The sequence below is a fragment of the Stegostoma tigrinum genome, chromosome 7, assembly GCF_030684315.1.
Source record: "Stegostoma tigrinum isolate sSteTig4 chromosome 7, sSteTig4.hap1, whole genome shotgun sequence".
NCBI classification, from domain to species: domain Eukaryota; kingdom Metazoa; phylum Chordata; class Chondrichthyes; order Orectolobiformes; family Stegostomatidae; genus Stegostoma; species Stegostoma tigrinum.
The window spans coordinates 89947126-89968821 of record NC_081360.1 but is presented as its reverse complement, the minus strand read 5'-3'; the positions used below and the strand labels follow the sequence as shown (position 1 = coordinate 89968821).

Genomic DNA, 21696 nt, shown 5'->3' with positions numbered 1-21696 from the left:
AAGGGATTGAATGCTGATAAATCTCCACAGCCTAATAATCTACATACTTAAACAGCTCAAGAAATAGTGGACACTTTGGTAATAATCTTTTAACATTCTGTAGATTTGGGAACGTTCCTATGGACTGGCGAGTAACTAATACTACTATTTAAAAAGGAGGCAGAGAGAAAACGAGGAATTATAGACAAGTCAGTATGATATCAGCAGTGGGAAAATTGCTAGACTCCATTACAAAAGATTTAATAAACTTGGAAAACAATGACAGGATTGGAGAGAATCCACATGAATTAGGAAAGGGAGATTATACAATTCATAATGGGCAATTCATAAGTGGACATGTTTGACTTGGATTTTCAGAAAGCCTTCGATAAGGTTGCTCATGAAAGATTTATGTGTTTACCTAAAGAGCATTGGGATTGATTGTAGTGTACTGAGACGGGCTGCTTGGCAGATAGGAAACAGGGTGGGAATAAATGGGTCTTTTTACAAGTGGCTGCCAAATAGTGGGGTACTGCAGGCATCAGTGCTTATACTCCAGCTATACACAATATAAATTATTGATTTCGACAAGGGAGGTAAGCATAACATCTCCAGATTTGCAGATGACACAATGGTGGGTGGGAAGGTGAACTGTGAGGAGGATGCAGAGATGCTTCAGTGCAATTTGGACCAGTTGAGTGAGTGGGTAAATACATGGCAGATGATGTATCAGGTGGATAAATGTGAGATCAACATTAGATTTTAAATTTGTGAGGTCCATTAATCAGTCTACTAACAGCAGGGAAGAAGCTATTCTTGAACCTGTTTGTCCGTATGTTTAAGCCTCTGTATCTTCTGTCTGAGAGAAAAGTTTGGTAGAGAGCATAACCAGGGCGGGAGGGGTCTTTGATAATGTTGGTTGCCTTTTCGTGGCAACAGAAGTGCAGATGGAGCCCACGGATGAGAGGTTGGCTTGCATGCTCATCTGAGCTTGGTCGACAGTTTCTGTAGTTTCTTATGGTGCCATGAAGAGCAGTTGCCACACCGAGCCATGATGCACTCGGATAGAATGCTTTCTTTGCTGCATCTGTAAAAGTTGGTGAATGGCCTTATGGACATGCAAAATTTTCTTAGCCTCCAGATGAAAAAGAGGTATTGCTGTGCCTTCTTGACCACCACATTTACCTGAGAGGACCAGGACTGATTGTTGGTTAACGTCACTCCCAGGAACTTTGCACTCTTGACTCTCTCCATCTCAGCTCCATTGATGTAGATAAGCATGTGTCCACCTCCTTTCTTCCTGAAGTCAATGTTTAGTTCTTGAGACTTGCTGATATTGAGGGAGAGATTGTTGTCTTTGCACTAGCTGCCAAGCAGTCTATTTCCTTCCTGTATTGCGACTCGTTTGATACTCGGACTACAACAGTGGTGTAATAAATGAACTTGTAGATGGCGCTGGGATGAAATTTGGCCACAGAGGGAATGTACAGGGAGTATAATAAAGGGCTAAGTACGGATCTTTGTGGGGCGTTGGCGTTGAGGATTATTGTGGAGGAGATGCTGTTCTCTACCTTCCTGATTGCAGTCTGTGTGTCAGGAAGAAAAGGACCCAGTTGCAGAGGGCAGAGACGAGTTTGGAAATTAGTTTGTTGGGATTATAGTGCTGAAAGTCAATAAGTAGAAGCTTGACACAGGTATTATTATTATCCATAATCTCTGGGGGTGAGTGTGGGACTAGGGAAATGGCATCTGCAGAGGACCTGTTGTGCCAGTAGGCAAATTGCAAGAAATCGAGGCAAGCTGAGAGGTGGGAGTTAATGTGAGCCGGGACTAACCTCTTGCAGTACTTCATAGTTATGGAGGTCAGGGCCATAGGCAGTAATCGTTGGGGCACATTGCATGTGGTTTCTGTTGCTGGAATGTTGGTGTTTATCAGAACAGCAACAGATTGGGAAAGGGGGAAGTGGAATAAGACCTGGATGCCCTTATACACCAGTCACTGAAAATAAGCATGCAGGAGCAGCTGGCAGTGAAGAAAACAAATGGCATATAGACTCTCATAGTGAGAGGATTCAAGTATTTGAGCGGGGATATTTTGCTGCATTTGCAAAGGGCCTTGGTGAGACCACACTTGAAGATTGTGTGCATTTTTGGTCTCCTTATCTGAGGAAGGTTGAGAGTGAAGTGCAGCAAAAGTTTATGAAACTGATTCTAGGACTGATGTGTAAAGAGAGACTGGATCAGTCAGGATAGTACTGATGGTTAGATGAATGAGGGGGGATTGCATAGATAGAAACCTTTAACATTCAACAAGGACTAGACAGGCTAAATGCAGAAAGGATGTACCTGATGATAAGGGAGTCCAGAATCAGCAGTTACAATCAAAGGACAGGGGGTAGTCCACTTAGGACTGAGATGAGAAGAAATTTCTTCACCCAGAGAGCGGTGAGCCTATGGAATTCTCAGCCACAGAGATGACGCCACAGTGATAATGTTACTAGACGAGTAATTCAGAGGCGCAGGTTAATGCTGTTGGAGCATAGGATCAAATCCCAGTATGGCAGCTGATGGAATTTAAATTTAGTTCTCTGGCCAGCAAAGTGGCTCATGGTCAGCAGAGCTGCCTCCACAATGCCAGTGGCCTGAGTTCGATTCCAGCCTGTGTGGTTTGCATGTTCTCCCCTTAGGTGGATTGGCCATGCTAAATTGCCCTGTAGTGTCTAGAGATGTGCAGGCTAGGTGGCTTAGCCATGGTACCTGCAAAGTTACATGAATAGGGTAGGGGTCTGGGTTGGTGCAGATTCAGTTGGCCAAATGGTCTCTTCTGCACTGACCTATCATTCATTGACAACCCCCTTGTCTTATTACTTCTTCCAAAGTGCATCACCTAACACTTATCAAAGTCAAATTCGATCTGTCACTCATCTGCCAATTGTATCAATCATTTTATTATCTTTCTGTAACTTAAAATTTTCTTCCTCACTGTCAACCACCCTCCCAATCTCTATGCCATCTGCAAACATGTTTATCACATTTTCTTCAGTATTGTTTATATATGCAAATATACAATGAATTATAAGGGACCTAGCATCGAATCCGTTAGCACACCATTGAACATTGGCCCCCAGTGACAGAAACAGCTTCCACTGGACCCAAATTCACAGAATCCGTGCAGTGTGGAAACAGGCCCTTCAGCCCAATAAGTCCACACCGACCCTTGGAGCGTCCCACCCCAACCCATCCCCTTATACCCACCAAAGCTACACACCCCTAAATACAATGGGCAATTTAGCATGGCGCATTCACCTAAACTGCACATCTTTGGACATTGGAAGAAACCAGAGCACCCAGAGGAAACCCGTGCAGACACGGGGAGAATGGGAAAACTCCACACAGGCAGTCGCCCAAGGGTGGAATTGAACCCAGGTGCCTGGGGCTGTGAGGTAACAATGCTAACCACTGTGCCACCCCTGGTTCCTTTCCACAGAAGCTGCCAGACCTACTGAGTTTCTCCAGCAATTTCTGCTTTTGTTGTGGATTGTAAAAGTCCCAGTACTCCTGAACTGAACCATCAGGAATCAGACAGCCACATCATCAGAGCTCTAGCTTTGAACTAAACCTGGATCTTGAATGGAACCCAATTTTTAAAAAATCATTTATGGGATGAGAGCATCTCTGGCTAGGCCAGCATTTATTGTCCATCCAGAATTGCCCAGAGTGCAGTTAAGAGTCAACCACATTGCTGGGATCTGAAGTCACGAGTCGACCAGACCAGGTAGGGATGGCCGTTTCCTTCCCTAAACGATATTAGTGGATCAGATGGGTTTTTTTTCTGACAATTGACAACTAATATTTATCATTAGACTCTTAATTCCAGATATTTGTTGCATTCAAACTCCACCATCTGCCGTGCTTGGATTCGAACCCAGGTCCCCAGAACATTGGAGATAATGGGAACTGCAGATGCTGGAGATTCCAAGATAATAAAATGTGAGGCTGGATGAACACAGCAGGCCAAGCAGCATCTCAGGAGCGCACAAGCTGACGTTTCGGGCCTAGACCCTTCATCAGAGCTCTGATGAAGGGTCTAGGCCCGAAACGTCAGCTTGTGCGCTCCTGAGATGCTGCTTGGCCTGCTGTGTTCATCCAGCCTCACATTTTATTATCCCCAGAACATTGCCTGGATTTCTGGACTAACAGTAATACTACTTGGCTATTGCGTCCCAATTCTAGGAGAAGGAAGTGGCAAGAGGGAGAATCGAGCATGCTGGAGGTTACCCTATAAATCAGAGGGTCAGGGAGCAGATATAGATCATAACTCAGAGGGCCAAGGAGTTGAGAAAGATCATAACTCAGAGAGTCAGGAAGCAGGAAAGGTCTGCGGCAACAAGGAAAAGGCAATTGGGGAATGAGGTTTGTTGGAGAGAAGAAGACGCTATAAGTAGCAAATTACATTTTTCTTTAATATTTTAAAATATTTCAAAACATATTTCATTTGATAAAGTAAAAAGCTTCAATTTGGAGTGCATACTGTTTTATTTTTGATGAGGAATAACCTACAGAACTAAAGTTGCCATAGTGCCAGAGGCTGCCCTCACATTCAAGAGAAAGATGGTGGTGAGTTTAACCTCAGAGCCACCATACATCAAGTAGTGGAGGTGGGGCATGACGTTGAGAAGGCAAGAACTTCACCATTCCAAGATTTGAACCTGTGCTGTTGGCAATACTGTGCATCACATACTCCAGCTGTGCAGTCAAATGAGATAACCACCCCGATCTACAGTTTTAGTATTTCACTTAAAGTTGTGATTGTCAAGGACACAACCACAACTTTAAATGATGATTGTATTGGTGCTAAGAAATCTCCCTAGTGTCTCCTACATTGACCTGGAGTAGCTGCAATGCCAATTGAGGCATCCGCACATCCTGGTAGGGTGAGAGGAAATGAATGTTAGCCAACCACAGTTTGTGCTGGGGATTCAGAGGGAGCATTCTTGCTGTTCCTAACTCTACAAAGTGTTTTAAAAAGTGAGCTTGCAATTGTATTCATGGTCTTAGATAGCACTTCCAGCAGCATGTCGAGGTAATTTGAACAAGTATGGAAAGCATTGATACATGATTTATGAGTTGGCGCTATCTATAGAACTTTTATGTTTTCCATTATTTTGTGGGTTAAATTGGAAAATCAGATTTCTTTCATTTTATTTGACAATTTCCAGCAGATTTGCTGTGATGTTGCTGAGGATAAGATTGCCATTGTGTAATTTTATTCTTTTCCATAGTGCGGAACAGGCAGACAAGCTTTGCTATCTGTTTTCCACCAATGAAGAAAATTAAGTGGCCATATTAGCCTGAGTCCATATAAGAGTAGAATACCAAACACCATTTTTTGCATTGCTCACTAAAATAATCTCCAGGAACCAAAAAATATATGGGTGCTTTAATGAATTTTATTTTTCAACTACACCAAAAGTTCCTACATCAACAATTTAAACTATATTGTTCTAGCAACTGATTTCACAAAGAACCATTCTCATTTTGAAATAAAATTAGTATCTAATCTACAGTGTCATTTCTTCAGAGCGGCAGTACATATTGACAGGTTTGACCATGAGAACGACATGCCTGCAGTTTTTGCAGAAAGGTTTCCAGTGAATTTGCTCTTTCTGGGTCAACATGGCAAAGGGGCTTTGTTGTGAGCAAGTATCAAACCACCACGCACCACCATACTTGGAAGCACAGTTAGCTACATCACCATCTGTGTCATTATCCCTCGAACTGAATGGCATATTATCAACCATATTGGCATAACCTGCCAATGCATCTCCAGCACCACCCCTGTATGCCCCAAGTTGCAGCCTGTAGTGTGTGGTCTCATCACCCAACCGGAAAATATCATACTCAGCATAGCTCTGATGAATCAAACCACCTATCTCCTCATCAATAACTACTCTTGCTTTATACCACTTCTGGCTGGTTAGGTAGTACATATATTGATTGCCAATGTAGTGGTCACCCTGAATGTTGCCAAACCCATACTTGTAAGCAGTCCATGTTTCATTCCATGTCATCTCACTCTGCCTGGTGTTTCGATGCAGCACTGTCCACCCACCGTTACAGTCATAACTCATGTTACAGTTCACCACAAGGGGTGGTGTTAACTTTAGTGGTTCTGGTTGGATCACGTAGAGGCCATCATCAGTGAATCCTCGTTGAAGAAGTTCATTGCAATCTCTTGAGTATTTTGCTACAATGACAAGTATTTAATTTAGTTTGCTGCATATTTTCATGTACATCTTTGCATGAATATTCATACAACAGTTTACCTTGTGTCTTAAATTTATTTGATAGCTATGTAAGAAGATCGCACTATATTACGAATAAAGATGCAATCCAATGTAAGAAATATAATTTCTGAATGACGATTTCTCTCAAGCATGCTATTTATAGGACTAATATGTTATCTATTATACTGTGTTTTAATTTGAAAGAATTAATTGCATTTCATTTCATTCAGTAATTACTCACAGATTTGTTCAGGATAAATTTGATTTGATTTCTTTTATAAGGTCAAAAGCATTATACCATTAATAAGATACAATGATTATTTTTCAATCAAGATAGAACTTTGTACAGTATAAATTAACCAATCTTGTTAAGGCCTCGAGATCTTATAGATCTGGGCTGAGAGGTGGCAAATGGAGTTTAATGCAGACAAGTGTGAGGTGATGCACTTTGGTAGGAGTAACCAGAAGGCAAAGTACTGGGCTAATGGTAAGATTCTTAGTAGTGTAGATGAGCAGAGAGATCTCGGTGTCCATGTACACAGATCCTTGAAATTTGCCACCCAGGTTGACAGGGCTGTTAAGAAGGCATACAGTGTTTTAGCTTTGATTAATAGAGGGATCGAGTTCCGGAACCAAGAGGTTATGGTGAAGCTGTACAAAACTCTGGTGCGGCCGCACTTGGAGTATTGCGTACAGCTCTGGTCACCGCATTATAAGAAGGATGTGGAAGCTTTGGAAAGGGTGCAGAGGAGATTTACTAGGATGTTGCCTGGCATGGAGGAAAGGTCTTACGAGGAAAGGCTGAGGGACTTGAAGCTGTTTTCATTAGAGAGAAGAAGGTTGAGAGATGACTTAATTGAAACATATAAAATAATCAGAGGGTTAGATAGGGTGGATGGGGAGAGCCTTTTTCCTAGGATGGTGACGGCGAGCACGAGGGGGCATAGCTTTAAATTGAGGGGTGAAAGATATAGGACAGATGTCAGAGGTAGTTTCTTTACTCAGAGAGTAGTAAGGGAATGGAACGCTTTGCCTGCAACGGTAGTAGATTCGCCAACTTTAGGCACATTTAAGTCTTCATTAGACAAGCATATGGACGTACATGGAATAGTGTAGGTTTGATGGGCTTGAGATCGGTATGACAGGTCGGCACAACATCGAGGGCCGAAGGGCCTGTACTGTGCTGTTATGTTCTATGTTCTATGTTCTTATCACAAGACATAGACATCAGTTGGGCCAAGCAACATTCAATCAACTTGGTTCATTTGAAATTATGCCCCCTTTCTAAGGTATGGGTCCAAGTTCCAAACCATTAGCTAGGCTGATTGATTAATATTGTTTGGAGGACTGTTCTTTTTTGATGCAGCTTGAATCAAAAGTTGAATTTCAACGAAGAATGCACTTAACAGTCCATTTGTACTATTCCCACTGTCATCCCTCAATCAATGAAACTGGTAATTTATCTGAAACAGAAACAGAAGTTGCTAGAGAAACTCAGCAGATCTGACTGCATTTGTGAAGAGAAAGTAGAGTTAATGTTTTGGGTCCAGTAACCCTTCTTCAGAACTTTGCTTTTTGAGTAATTTGTCTTATTTTGCTGATTGTGGGGCCTCGCTGTGCACCAATAAACTATTACATTTTATCTACAAACTACACCTCAACTATAACATATTAAATGTGAATCACATTGGGCCATGAAGGATATGGAAATAATTAGTGTCCAAGGCACATTCGATTAGTTCAATTAGTCACTAACTACTGGGGATGACTTGCTTGTAACTTTCCTGTTGCTGGTAATACCTTAGCTGCCATACAAAGTGACCTTGTTTTTCTGTTCTTCTTGACATACTTTTCACTACCAGACTGAAATATGTAACATATAAAATGTCACTACGTATCTAGAAACATTTTTCATGCCTAACCCAGTATAATACTATGTCCACCATTTACTGGGGGGACAATGACTTAGTAATCTGAGGTGCAGGAGAATACCACAGTAGTTGGTGGAATTTAAATTCAATTAATAAATCTGGAATTGAAAACTCATCCTTGCTAGTCACTGGAGAGGTCCTGGAGGATTGGCAATTAACTAATTTTATTCTCTGTTCAAAAAGGGAAATATGGACAATCCAGGAAATGACAGACTGGTGAGTCTCACATCAGTGATTGGGAAGCTAATAGAAAGAATTCTTAGGGATAGGATTTATGAACATTTGGAAAAGCAGTCGTGGTGCATATAGACATCAATGATATCGGTAAAAAACAGGATGAGGTCCTACAAGCAGAATTCAGGGTGTTAGGAGCCAAGTTAAAAAGTAGGACCTCAGAGGTAATAATCTCAGAATTGCTACCAGTGCCACATGCTCGTCAGTGTAGAAATGAAAGAATAGGCAGGATAAATGAGTGGGCGAGAGATGGTGCAGGAGGGAGGGGTTCAGATATTTGGGACATTGGGACCGATTCTGGGAGAGGTGGTAGTATTACAAATCGGACAGTCTATGACTGGGCAGGACTGGAACCAATGTTCTAGGGGCTGCTTTTACTAAAGCTGTTGGGGAGGGTTTAATCTAATGTGGCAGGGGGATGGGAACCAAATGAGGAGGTTAGTGGACAGTAAGGAGGTAGTAACTGAAGCCTGTAAGGAACTAGATAATGAAGTCTAAGGGGAACTAAGGGGAAGAGTAAGCAAGGAGCAGATGATGAACCCAAAGAGACAGGTGGTCTGAGGTGCATTTGTTTTAATGCGAGAAGTGTAGTGGGTAAGGCAGATGAACTTAGGGCTTGGATTAGGGCCTGGGAGTATGATGTTATTGCCACGACTGAGACTTGGTTGAGGGAGGGGCAAGATTGGCAACTAAATATGCCAGGATACAGATGCTTCAGTCAGATGGAGAGGGAGGTAAAAGGGAAGTTGCACTACTGGTCAAAGAGGATATCACAGCTGTACTGAAGGAGGGCCCCATGGAGAACGCGAGCAATGAGGCAATATGGGCCGAACTCAGAAATCGGAAGGGTGCAGTAACAATGTTGGGGCTGTACTACAGGCCTCCCAACAGCGAGCGAGAGAAAGAGGTACAAATATGTAGACAGATTACGGACAGATGTCGGAGCAACAGCTTGGTGGTGATGGGTGATTTTAATTTTCCCAACATTGACTGGGATTCACTTAGTGTTAGGGATTTAGATGGAGCAGAATGTGTAACGAGCATGCAGGAGGGTTTTCTAGAGCAGTATGTAAGCAGTCCAACTCGGGAAGGGGCCATACTGGACCTGGTGTTGGGGAATGAGCCCGGCCAGGTGGTTAAAGTTACAGTAGGGGATTGCTTTGTGAATAGTGATCAAAATTCCATAAGTTTTAGAATACTGATGGACAAAGATGAGAGTGGTCCTAAAGGAAGAGTGCTGAACTGGGGGAAGGCTAACCACAGCAAAATTCAGCAGGAGCTGGGGAATGTGGATTGGGGGTAGCTGTTTGAGGGTAAATCCACATTTGATATTTGGGAGGCTTCTAAAGAGATGTTGATTAGCGTACAGGACAGACATGTCCCTGTGAAAATGAGGGGTAGAAAGGGCAGGATTAGGGAACCATGGATGACAGGTGAAATCGTGCGACCAGCAAAGAGGAAAAAGGAAGCATACATAAGGTCTAGGCGACCGAAACCAGACGAAGTTTTGGAAGAATATCGGGAAAGTAGCACCAATCTGAAACAAGGAATTAAGAGGGCTAACAGGGGTCATGAAATATCTTTGGCAAGTAGGGTTAAGGAAAATCCCAAAGCCTTTTATTCGTACATAAGGAGTAAGAGGGTAACTAGAGAGAGGGTTGGCCCACTCAAGGACAAAGGAGGAAAGTTATGTGAGGAGTCAGAGAAAATGAGTGAAATTCATAATGAGTACTTTGCATCAGCATTCACCGAGGAGAGGGACATGATGGATGTTAAGGGTCGGGATAGATGTTTGATTACCCTAGGTCAAGTCAGCATAAGGAGCGAGGAAGTGTTGGGAATTCTAAAAGGCATCAGGGTGGACAAGTCCTCAGGTCTGGATGGGATCTATCACATGTTACTGAGGGAAGTGAGAGACGAAATAGCTAGGGCCTTAACAGATATCTTTGTAGCACCCTTGAACACGGGTGAGGTCCTTGACGATTGGAGAATTGCTAATGTTGCCTCCTTGTTTAAGAAGGGCAGCAAAGATAATCCAGGTAATTATCCACCAGTGAGCCTGACATCAGTGGTGGGGAAGCTGCTGGAGAAGATACTGAGGGATAGGATCTATTTACATTTAGAAGAAAAGGGGCATATTAGTGATAGGCAGCATGGTTTTGTGCAGGGAAGTTCTTGTCTTACCAACTTGATAGAATTCTTTGAGAAAGTGACAAAGTTGATAGATGAGGGAAGGGCTGTAGATGTCATATACATGGGCTTCAGTAAGACGTTTGATAAGGTTCCCAATGATAGGCTGATGGACAAAGTGAAGTTGCATGGTGTCCAAGATGTACTAGCTAGATAGATAGAGAACTGGCTGGGTACAGGAGACAGAGAGTTGTAGTGGAAGGGAGAACTGAAACCACTGGTGTTCCACAGGCATCCGTGTTGGGACCACCGTTGTTTGTGATATACATAAATGATCTGGAGGAAGGTATAGATGGTCTGATTAGCAAGTTTGCAGATGACACTAAGATTGGTGGAGTAGCAGACAGTGAAGGGGACTGTCGGAGAATGCAGCAAAATATAGATAGATTGGGGCGTTGGGAGGAGAAATGGCAGATGGAGTTCAATCCAGGCAAATGCAAGGTGATGCATTTTGGAAGATCCAATTCAAGAGCAAACTCAACAGTAAATGGAAAAGCCCTGGAGAAAATTGATGCACAGAGAGATCTAGGTGTTCAGGTCCATTGTATCCTGAAGGTGGCAATGCAGGCCGATAGAGTGGTCAAGCAGGCATACAGCATGCTTTCGTTCATTGGACGGGGTATTGATTACAAGAGTTGGCAAGTTTTGTTACAGTTTTTTTCCCAGAGTGGGGGACTCAATTACTAGGGATCATGATTTCAAGGTGAGAGGGGAAAAGTTTAAGGGAGATATGTGTGGAAAGTTCTTTACGCAGAATGTGGTGGGTGCCTGGAACACGTTGCCAGTAGAGGTGGGCACGACAGCATCATTTAAGATGTATCTAGACAGGTACATGAATGGGCAGGGAGCAGAGGGATACATGGAAAATAGGCAACAGGTTTAGATAGAGGATATGGATCAGCGCTGGCGTGTAGGGCCGGAGAGCCTGTTCCTGTGCTGTAATTTTCTTTGTTCTTGTTCATAGCCTAATTGGGGACAGTAAGCATGGCTTTGTACAGGGCAGGTCATATCTTACTAACTGGAGTCAATTTCTTGGGAAAATGACAAAGGTGATCGATGAGGATTGAGCAGTGGATATTGTTTACATGGATTTTAGTAAGGCTTTTGACAAGATCGCTAATGGCAGGCTCATACAGTTGATTAAGATGCATGGGATCCATGGTGATTTTGCCACATAGATTCAGAATTGTCTTGCCCATGGAAGGGACATTGTAGTGGTGGAAGGGCTTTTTTCTGGCTGGAGGTCCGTGGCTAGTGGTGTTCCTCAGGGCTACATCCTAGGACCTCTGCTGTTTGTGATATATATAAATGACTTGGATGAAAATGTAGATGGATAGGTTAGTAAATTTGCAGATGACACAAGGATCGGTGGAGTTGTGGATAGTGTAGAAGGTTGTCAAAGGATACAGCAGGACATAGATCAGTTGCAGATATGGGCAGAGAAATGGTGGATAGAGTCTAATCCAGGTGAGGTTCTGCATTTTGGGAGATCAGGTGTTAAGGAAAAGTATACAGTTAGTAGGAGGAGTGATAATGGGAACTGCAGATGCTGGAGAATCCAAGATAATGAAATGTGAGGCTGGATGAACACAGCAGGCCCAGCAGTATCTCAGGAGCACAAAAGCTGACGTTTCAGGCCTAGACCCTTCATCAGAGAGGGGGTTGGGGTGAGGGTTCCGGAATAAATAGGGAGAGAGGGGGAGGCGGACCGAAGATGGAGAGAAAAGAAGATAGGTGGAGAGGAGAGTATAGGTGGGGAGGTAGGGAGGGGATAAGTCAGTCCAGGGAAGACGGACAGGTCAAGGAGGTGGGAGGAGGTTGGTAGATAGGAGATGGAGGTGCGGCTTGGGGTGGGAGCAAAGGATGGGTGAGAGGAAGAATAGGTTAGGGAGGCAGAGACAGGTTGGATTGGTTATGGGATGCAGTGGGTGGAGGGGAAGAGCTGGGCTGGTTGTGTGGTGCAGTGGGGGGAGGGGACGAACTGGGCTGGTTTTGGGATGCGGTGGGGGAAGGGGAGATTTTGAAGCTGGTGAAGTCCACATTGATACCATTGGGCTGCAGGGTTCCCAAGCGGAATATGAGTTGCTGTTCCTGCAACCTTCGGGTGGCATCATTGTGGCAGTGCAGGAGGCCCATGATGGACATGTCATCTAAAGAATGGGAGCAGGAGTGGAAATGGTTTGCGACTGGAAGGTGCAGTTGTTTATTGCGAACCAAGCGGAGGTGTTCTGCAAAGCGGTTCCCAAGCCTCCGCTTGGTTTCCCCAATGTAGAGGAAGCCACACCGGGTACAGTGGATGCAGTATACCACATTGGCAGATGTGCAGGTGAACCTCTGCTTAATGTGGAATGTCATCTTGGGGCCTGGGATAGGGGTGAGGGAGGAGGTGTGGAGGAAGGTGTAGCATTTCCTGCGGTTGCAGGGGAAGGTGCCGGGTGTGGTGGGGTTGGAGTGCAGTGTGGAGCGAACAAGGGAGTCACGGAGAGCGTGGTCTCTCCGGAAAGCAGACAGGGGTGGGGACGGAAAAATGTCTTGGGTGGTGGTGTCGGATTGTAGATGGCGGAAGTGTCGGAGGATGATGCGTTGTATCCGGAGGTAGGTGCGGTGGTGTGTGAGAACGAGGGGGATCCTCTTAGGGCGGTTGTGGCGGGGGCGGGGTGTGAGGGATGTGTTGCGGGAAATGCAGGAGACGCGGTCAAGGACATTCTCGACCACTGTGGGGGGAAAGTTGCGGTCCTTGAAGAACTTGGACACCTGGAATGTGCGGGACTGGAATGCCTCATCGTGGGAGCAAATGCGGCGGAGGCGGAGTAATTGGGAATAGGGGATGGAATTTTTGCAGGAGGGTGTGTGGGAGGAGGTGTATTCTCGGTAGCTGTGGGAGTCAGTGGGCTTGAAATGGATATCAGTTACAAGCTGGTTGCCTGAGATGGAGACTGAGGTCCAGGAAGGTGAGGGATTTGCTGGAGATGGCCCAGGTGAACTGAAGGTTGGGGTGGAAGGTGTTGGTGAAGTGGATGAACTGTTCGTTTAGGAGGACCCTGAACAGCATTGATGTACAGAGGGATCTGGGGTTCAAATCGATAGCTCCCTGAAAGTGGTCACGCAAGTAGATAGCGTGGTAATGAAGGTGCATGGCATCCTTGCCTTTATTGGTGGGGGAATTGAGTACTAGAATCAGGATGTCATATTACAGCTTTATAAGGCTTTGGTTAGGCCACACCTAGTATTGCATTCAATTCTGCTCGCCATATTACAGGAAGGATATGAAGGCTTAGGAGAGGGTGCAGAAGAGGTTTACCAGAACACTGCCTGGATTAGAGGGTATGAACAATAAGGACAGGCTTGAAAATCTTGGGATTTTTTTCTCTGGAGTGGCAGAGGCTGAGGGAAGGCTTTATAGAAGCCTATAAAATTATGAGATACGTAGATAGGGTTGACAGTCAGAATCTTTTTCCCAGAGTTGAAAAGTCTAATCCTGGGTTCAAACATTTAAGGTGAGAGGGGGAAAGTTCAAAGGAGGTGTGAGGGTCATGTTCTTTACACAGAGAGTTGTAGGAGTGTGAAACGCACTGCCATGGGTAATGGTGGAGGCAGATACGATAGGGGCATTTAAGAGACTTTTAGATTAAGCACGCAAATGCGCAAGGAATGGAGGGATATGGACTAAAGGCAGGCAGAAGGGATTAGTTTAATTTGGCACCACATTCGGTACAACATTGTAACCAGAGGACCCATTCCTGTGCTGTACAGATCTATGTTCTATGTTATAATGATAAGTATGAAACTATTATTAATTCTTGTGTAAAAACTCTTTGCTTCGCTAAAGTCCTTCAGCGAGGGAAGTCTGGCATTATTACCTGGTCTAGCTTACACGTGACTCCAAATCCACTTGAAATGGTTGATCCTTGACTGTCCTCTGAAGTGGTCTATTAAACCATTCAATTCAAGGACAAAAAGGGATGGGCAACCATTGCTGGTCTTGCCCACATCCCATGAAAAAGAATGACAAAAATAAGATGAAAATTGTGTGCACTATACCCTTAATTTCTTACATTCGCAATTGCTGAGGGCTAGAAGAAATTTCACAAGATCACAAGAATTAGAAGCAGTAAGCCATTCGGCAACTTGGACCTGCTCTGCTCTGCCATTAGACAAACCTTGACTAATCTGATTGAGGACACAACCCCACTTTCCTGGATTATTCTCTCCCAAAAAGAAAACCTTAACTCCACGATCAATCAAAAATCTATCTAAATCAGCCTTTAATCTATTCAATAGCCCGTCCTCACTGTTCTCTGGGGAAAATAATTCCACAGACTGACTCTGAGAGAAAACAATTCTGCACATCTCTGATGTAAATGGGAGACTCCTATTTTTCAAACTGTCTCCCCTAATCCTAGACAATCCCACCAAGGAAAACATCCTGTCAATAGTCACCCTTTCAAGTCCACTATAATGATTCTATATGCTTCAGTATGATCACTTCTCATTATTCTAACCTCTAGTATGTCGGCTCAATTTGCTCAAATTTTAGAGTCATACAGCATGGAAAAGGCCCTTCGGCCCAACTCGTCCATGGACCAGGTTTTCTAAACTGAACCAGTCCCATTTTCGCACATTTGGCCCATATCCCTCTAAACCTTTCCTATCCCTATACCTGTCCAAATGTCTTTTAAATGTTGTAATTGTACCTGCCTCTACCCTATCTATCCCAACAATAAGGCAAGTGACATTTTTCTGAACAGTTTCAAATGTTTTTAAATCCTTTCTTAGCTGTACACACTGTTCCAGATGTAGTCTAACATAGGCCCTGTGTAGCTATTGTAGAAGTTCCTTATATTCTTGGTTTCTGTTACAATAAATACCGACACTGTGTTTATCTTCCTAGTCATGTGCCGAACCAGCATACTAAGGTATGATTCATTTTGCCTCGAATTACCTTGTTTATTTTAAACTTTTGTACCTTTGCAAAAGGATTGCAACTAAAATAGTGTGTTGTTATGCATTTAAGTGTGACAACTTTACACAAAAGTTGTCAAGGGGACTCCCTACCTTGCCTAACCAGTCTCACTCTTTCAATTGCTCTATTTAGTAATCTCAAAATCTGTATGTTTACAGGGGCAGTACACAGAACCTTTTATTAATATTTAGATTGGTAAGGAAAAACCATTTCAAACATGATTCTGTGGACAGGGCAAACTGAAATCCTAGTTGGCATACTTCCTGATGATTTGATTTGAAATCGCTCACCAGGTAGTTGTCCAAATTCTAATTTGTGTTATTCAAATCATCTAATGAAATGCTTTAAAATAAAAATTAAAAGAAAATACTGTTTTCTCTCCATTGTGAGGTCTCCTTGAAAGCCAATACAGTTATGATAGTTAACACAATTGCTCTAACTTAACATTTATACCACCAAGGCTGTGAAGAATTTTCAAGTAGGAAAATGTATTCTGATAAATGCATGGTGAGCATTAATCAGTTCCTTCCTGATCTGATGAAGGCAGAACATAGAAATATTCACTTGGCTGCCCCATACAAGACAGAGGAATGCTTGAGGGTAATGTCAAGGACACAAGTGTATGATAGCCCCAGATTGAGTACGTCTTTTAAAATCGAAATGTATACAATTGAGGGAAACCTATTATATTTGCATCAAAGTTTTCAGAAGAAATATTATTCAAAGAGCTTACCTTTTTTCAGAAGCAGATCTCTCAAATTTATGATCTTACTCACTTGGTCTTGAGGTACCATTTTAGCATTAACTACACTAAGTTCCATGCTTTTGTAGAACAGTGAGTCTGCAGCATCCAAAGTAAAACTTTGAATAGACAGCAGAATAAACGTTATGAACTGGGTGTTGAACTTCATGATGGAAAACCTGCAAGAGGATAAACCACATGAGTTAATCTTATGAGTTTAGCTTCTAAATTTGCAACAAATTTTTTCACACTTACTGAGACCTTTGCTGGGAGAAGGTTAGACAGGAAATAAACTATAGGGTTCACTGTCTGCTTTTATACAGGCAATCTGGATACAAATAGCCAGGAACAATTAAAAATTAACTATAATTTTACAGATAATGAAGTTTACATTGAGTATGCCCTAAACCTGTGGTAAACATCTTAACAGCTGGAATATGTTAGGACTATCTGATTTCATCCTGACTTTTATTGATAGGTAAACACACATTCCAGGTAAGCTACAAAACCATTATCTTAAAAAAAGGAATATGTTTGCAGAAGCAAAATTAAATGTATTATAAGTGTGATAATTTTAGTTTTTAATGAAATAATTTTCTTCAATAAAGTTCCCACCAATGAATCTTGCTGGTCTATAATTTTTCATGTGATCTATCATTGCATGATTACACAGAATTTGGTTTAACAATTAACTCTCACCAACAGTAATATATGTACTCTAGTATTGCACTGTAATGCTCATAATCGTACCATAATTTGGTGGAGGCTCAAGAATTAAGTGAAGGTCATATGGATTTTCTAGCTCCTCAAAAAGCCACGCAACAAAACTTGTTGGATTTGTCAAATGCTTCATGGGGTGGGGCTAGTTTAATGGAGATGAATTGATCTCTCACTATCAGGCACTCTCCCTGATCAAGTGATGAAGCATCAGGAAGAGCTTGGGTGCTAAATAAAACCCACTTACTTACCTTTGTGAGATTGTTGACTTGCTCACCGAGTTGACTTGTTTTTGTTCAGATGTTTCTGAACTGATGGTGTTAACTAGCATGGTGACAAAACGTCTGAACAGAAACAAGTCAGCTCGGCGAGCAAGTCAACAACCTCACCCACAACCCAAGCTACAAATCCTTCTAAAACCTCAAATACTTACCTTTGTCTCCAGCCTCCCTCTCCCACAACCTACACCCTAACTTCACATGCTCTGGCCTATTAACCGTCTATGGTCCTTGGCCTTGCGCAGTTCAAAGAAGGCTCACTGGAATGAGCACTGTTATGGAGGAATTTTCTTATGAGCAAAGGCAAAACATGTGGGACTCTACCTACTGGAATTTAGTAGAATGAGAGATCATCTTGTTGAAACATATAGGATTCTTAAGGGGCTTGACAGGGTAAATGCTGAGCTGATGCTTCCCCTCAAAGGAGAGTCTCAAAGAAGAGGGCATAGTCTAAGAGAAAAGGGTGCCAATTTAAAACTAAGGTAAGGAGACGTTTCTTCTCTCATAGAGCTGTCAATGTCTGGAACTCCTTGCCACAGAGAGCTATGGGGCTTGAACCCTTGTGGATATTTAAAGCTGAGATAGATAGATTCTTGATTAGCAGGGGAATGAAGCGGTAAGGGGAAAAGGCAGGAAAGTAGACTTGAGGAATATCAAGATCAGCCATGATCCCATTGAATGGCAGAGCAGGCTCAAGAGATTGAATGGCCTCCTCCTGCTCTGATTTTTATGGTCTTATGGGGATGTGATTTTACCAGTGGCCATTGATCCTATTGGTGATGCCAGAAAAGAGGAGCTGCTGGTACCTCACTGTCGTACAGGTCTTGGCAGCTAGTACTTGTGCGGCTATGGGCCTCAATCATACTTCAGTACCAAAAACAAATGGCCTTTACCTGCACTGATCCTTGTGATTCCAATCACAGAATGAGGTTGACTCTTGACTGCAATTTGAAGTGTACCAAAAACTATGCAATTGTTAAAGCACAACAGAAGGTTCATCACCGTCTTCTTTGACATAATAGAATGCAATTTTGCTAACCTTTGTGTCCCAATTAAAGATGAAATGAGAATATCACAGATCTTAAATAGTTTAACCTTTTCCCAGCTTAAGGCAAGAAGAATTATATTGTACTGAATTATCCCAGCAAAATTCTCAACCAACTTTGATTTTGTAAGTTCCTAATCTTGATTCTGAGCAATAGTCAGAAAATTATTGAGATGGAAAAGCACTGTCAAAGAGTTTAATCTTGAGGCGGCTTTTGACGATGAAGTAAGGTGTGGCAATACGAAGGGACTGAAGCTGTAAGTTCCAAGCTCCTGAAGGTTGTATTGATATGGAGGTGAGATACAAAAGAGGCTATGCTTGGAAAAGCAGACTCTAACATGTTGGATTTGGAGAAGGAAGAGGAATTGTGACTGGGAGAGAAGAGGTTTTATAAAAGGTTTTATCAAGAAGAGAATGGAGATTTTTAAGTTAATGTATTTGGTGTCAGACAATCTAACAGGATAGTCTTATTGGTTGAGTAAAGCTTGGGGTCAGAAAGGTAGTGCCATCTATACACAGATAGAAACTGACTCCATACCTACAGATAATGTTGCTGAGGGACAGAATGTTCAAGCAAATAGTAGGGGTCTCAGGGTGACATTCTTATGGACTATCAAGTTGACGATATAGGTTTGGAGGGAGAAGCCATTGCACATGTGCTGACAGTTCAGGTCAGGTCAAAATGAAAACAATGGAGAAATGCAATTAAGAAGGAGTAGATGAGCTAACCTGTTAAACACCATTGAGTGTTCAATGGGAATAGGAAAGAACAGCACACTGGGTTCATGGTCACATGTAATCAGTAGTCTTTGTCTGCTGTCAAGGTCAAAAACCAAACTACAAGGACGTGAATAGAGAAGGGTAGGAAACTTGAGAGTGACAATGTGACTACTTCACACAAACATTGACATCACCTGCAAGTTCCCCTCCTCCTGATTTGGAAATGTATCTCTGTTCCTTCAGTGCTGTGTCAAGATTCTACAACTCGCTCCCTACTGGCATTGCTGGTCTACCTATAGCACATGAACTGCAGCAGCTCTAGAAGACATCTTATCATCACCTTTTCAAGGTCAGCTAAGGATGGGCAATAAACTCTGGTCGTATCCTGTGAATGAATGAGAAAAAAAGAGACCCAATTCCAAAGTGAAGCTTGTGTTCATTGTAATTTGCCCAGAAAGAAATATTGAGCTTTAATTTACAGAGAAAACTATAACAATTACTGCAATATTGTAATATTTTAACACAGTTGGAAGAAAGGAAAACTTGCATTTGCATCGTGTCTTTCATGGTCTCTGAAATTCCCAAAGTAGTTTAGAAATGCACTGTCTTTTTGAAATACAATCACTTGTAGGAAAAGTGGTAATTATATACAGGTAGCATTCACTATTATTAGCATTTATTATTTCACTTCTCATTGCACTGAAACATAGTTCAAATATATGAACTTTGCAGACCTCTTGAATTGTGAAAGGTGCGCCCTGTCCATTTTAAGAGAATGCATTAAAAATTACGAAAATTAAACATAACTAAGTGATAGCATCATAACTGATTATAATGGGTGCATTACTATAATGGTATCATGCTACATATGTTGTGTATGAGAATTTCGAATAAATCATTTATCTTTAACATGACTCATGCAATTCTCATTTATAATCTGCCCAGCAGTACAATCAAACATTTGGTCATTGCTACATCTTGAGAATTAATTATTGTCCTTGATTATGATCTTTTTATGTCAGCAAATAATTATACACTTTAGCAGCGTTACGTGCCATTGAATGTTTATCATTAAAAGCCCATCAGTACAGTCAATACTTGGATAACAAATTAATTGCATTTATTGTACTTGTGCTAGTTCCACTAATCCTGAGAACAACTGCTTGAACGAAAGCATGGCTTGCAAAAATACTTAGCTGGAGAACTTCTTCTGCAAGAATGGAAACATCATAACCTCAAAAGTTTCGCATGATCAATTTTGCTGGTTTTGTGCTCAAGAGCTAGGATTTGTGCTAGATCATTTAAGTATTCACTGACCAGCCATTATACAAATCCTGTGTACTTGAAAGAAAAGGGAACTACAGTGCAGCCTTTAGAAAGGCAACATGCATTAGAAGTGTACAAAATTTCAGGAAGGTAATTTTCCTAAATGAGATTCAGTTGCAAAAAGGAAGTAATTGTTACAAGTCCAAGTTACTTCACCAAAAGTGCATTGACTTGCTGAAATGGGGGGAGTGGGTTTGCATGATGACAGAGGAGATAGCACAACATGTACTCTTCTATTTTCATTTGGGCACTGGACTCTCCTTACTCTTTAGTTTTAATATCGGTACAGGATAGTGAAGAAGGCATTTGGTATGCTTGCTTTTATTGGTCAGTACATTGATCATGTTGTGGCTGTGCAAGATATTAGTTAGGCCACTAATGGAATTCTAGGTGTAACTCTGGTCTGCGCGCTGTAGGAAGGATGTTGTGAAACCTGAAAAGGTTCAGAAAAGATTTACGAGGATGTTGCCAGTGTTGGAGGGTCTGAGCTATAGGGAAAGTCTGAGTAGACTGGGGCTATTTTCCCTGGAACATCAGAGGCTGAGAGGTGACCCTATTAAGGTTTATAAAATCATGTGGAAAATGGATAGGGTGAATAGACAAGGTCTTTTCCCCAGGCTGAGGGAATCTAAAACAAGTAGGCATAGGTTTAAGGTGAGAGGGGAAAGAATTAAAATGGACTTAAGGGGTAACTTTTTTCACGCAGAGAGTAGTACGTGTTTAGAATGAACTGCCAGAGGATATGGTGGAGGCTGGTACAATTACAACATTTAAAAGGAATCTGGATGAGTATATGAGAATCAAATGCTGACAAATGGAACTAGATTTATTTAGGATATCTGGTCAGCATGGATGAGTTAGACTGAAAGGTCTGTTTCCATGCTGCACGGCTCTATGACTCGATGATTCAACCAGTTTTTCCAGAAACTGTAATTCCCTGCTGTTTAAAGATATATTTCCTTTTGCTACTGGAGTGTTTCTCATACATACACTCGGGAGCATGTTGGGTAATTTGGCTCCCCTGCACTAGAAAGGGATTAAGAAGGAGTTCTTTCTTTTCTGACAGTTTGCTCCTGAGAATAAGCCCATGCTTTAGAACTTTTTTGGAAAACCTAGTGTGGTGTCCTTTACAAAACAGAAACGGATACCTACAGTGTGCCAATGCTTCGAGAAATAATGTATCCATTGTCACTGGAGAAAGGGCAAAGAAAACTTACTAGAAAATACTAGAGCAGAGAGATTCTGGTTGGAGCTTTCATCTTTAGGAAAAAGAAAACCAAGCAT

The 21696-nt window shown here is 42.3% G+C and overlaps 1 protein-coding gene across 2 annotated transcripts; it reads right to left on the bottom strand.

The window, feature by feature from the left end:
- Nucleotides 1-5407: 5407 nt before the first annotated feature.
- LOC125453850 (fibrinogen-like protein 1-like protein) lies at nt 5408-16690 on the bottom strand. Of its 2 annotated transcripts, none has more exons than XM_048533883.2 (3): nt 16588-16690; nt 16318-16505; nt 5408-6226 (listed from the first exon to the last, which is right to left on the bottom strand). In XM_048533883.2, exons 2-3 carry the CDS (start codon nt 16493-16495, stop codon nt 5541-5543), a joined length of 864 nt encoding a protein of 287 aa, XP_048389840.1. In that variant the 5' UTR covers nt 16496-16505; nt 16588-16690; the 3' UTR covers nt 5408-5540. The 2 variants fall into 2 exon arrangements, with proteins under 2 accessions (XP_048389840.1, XP_048389841.1); XM_048533884.2 differs by having other exon boundaries at nt 16582-16640.
- Between the last annotated feature and the right edge of the window lie 5006 nt (nt 16691-21696).

What these genes read in the sequence shown, in the direction of transcription:
- LOC125453850 (XM_048533883.2), bottom strand. Translation starts at nt 16,495, where the DNA reads ATGAAGTTCAACACCCAGTTCATAACGTTTATTCTGCTGTCTATTCAA. An exon ending in AGATCTGCTTCTGAAAAAAG is followed by an intron (nt 6,227 to 16,317) that starts GTAAGCTCTTTG and finishes TTGTCATTGTAG; the next exon opens with CAAAATACTCAAGAGATTGC.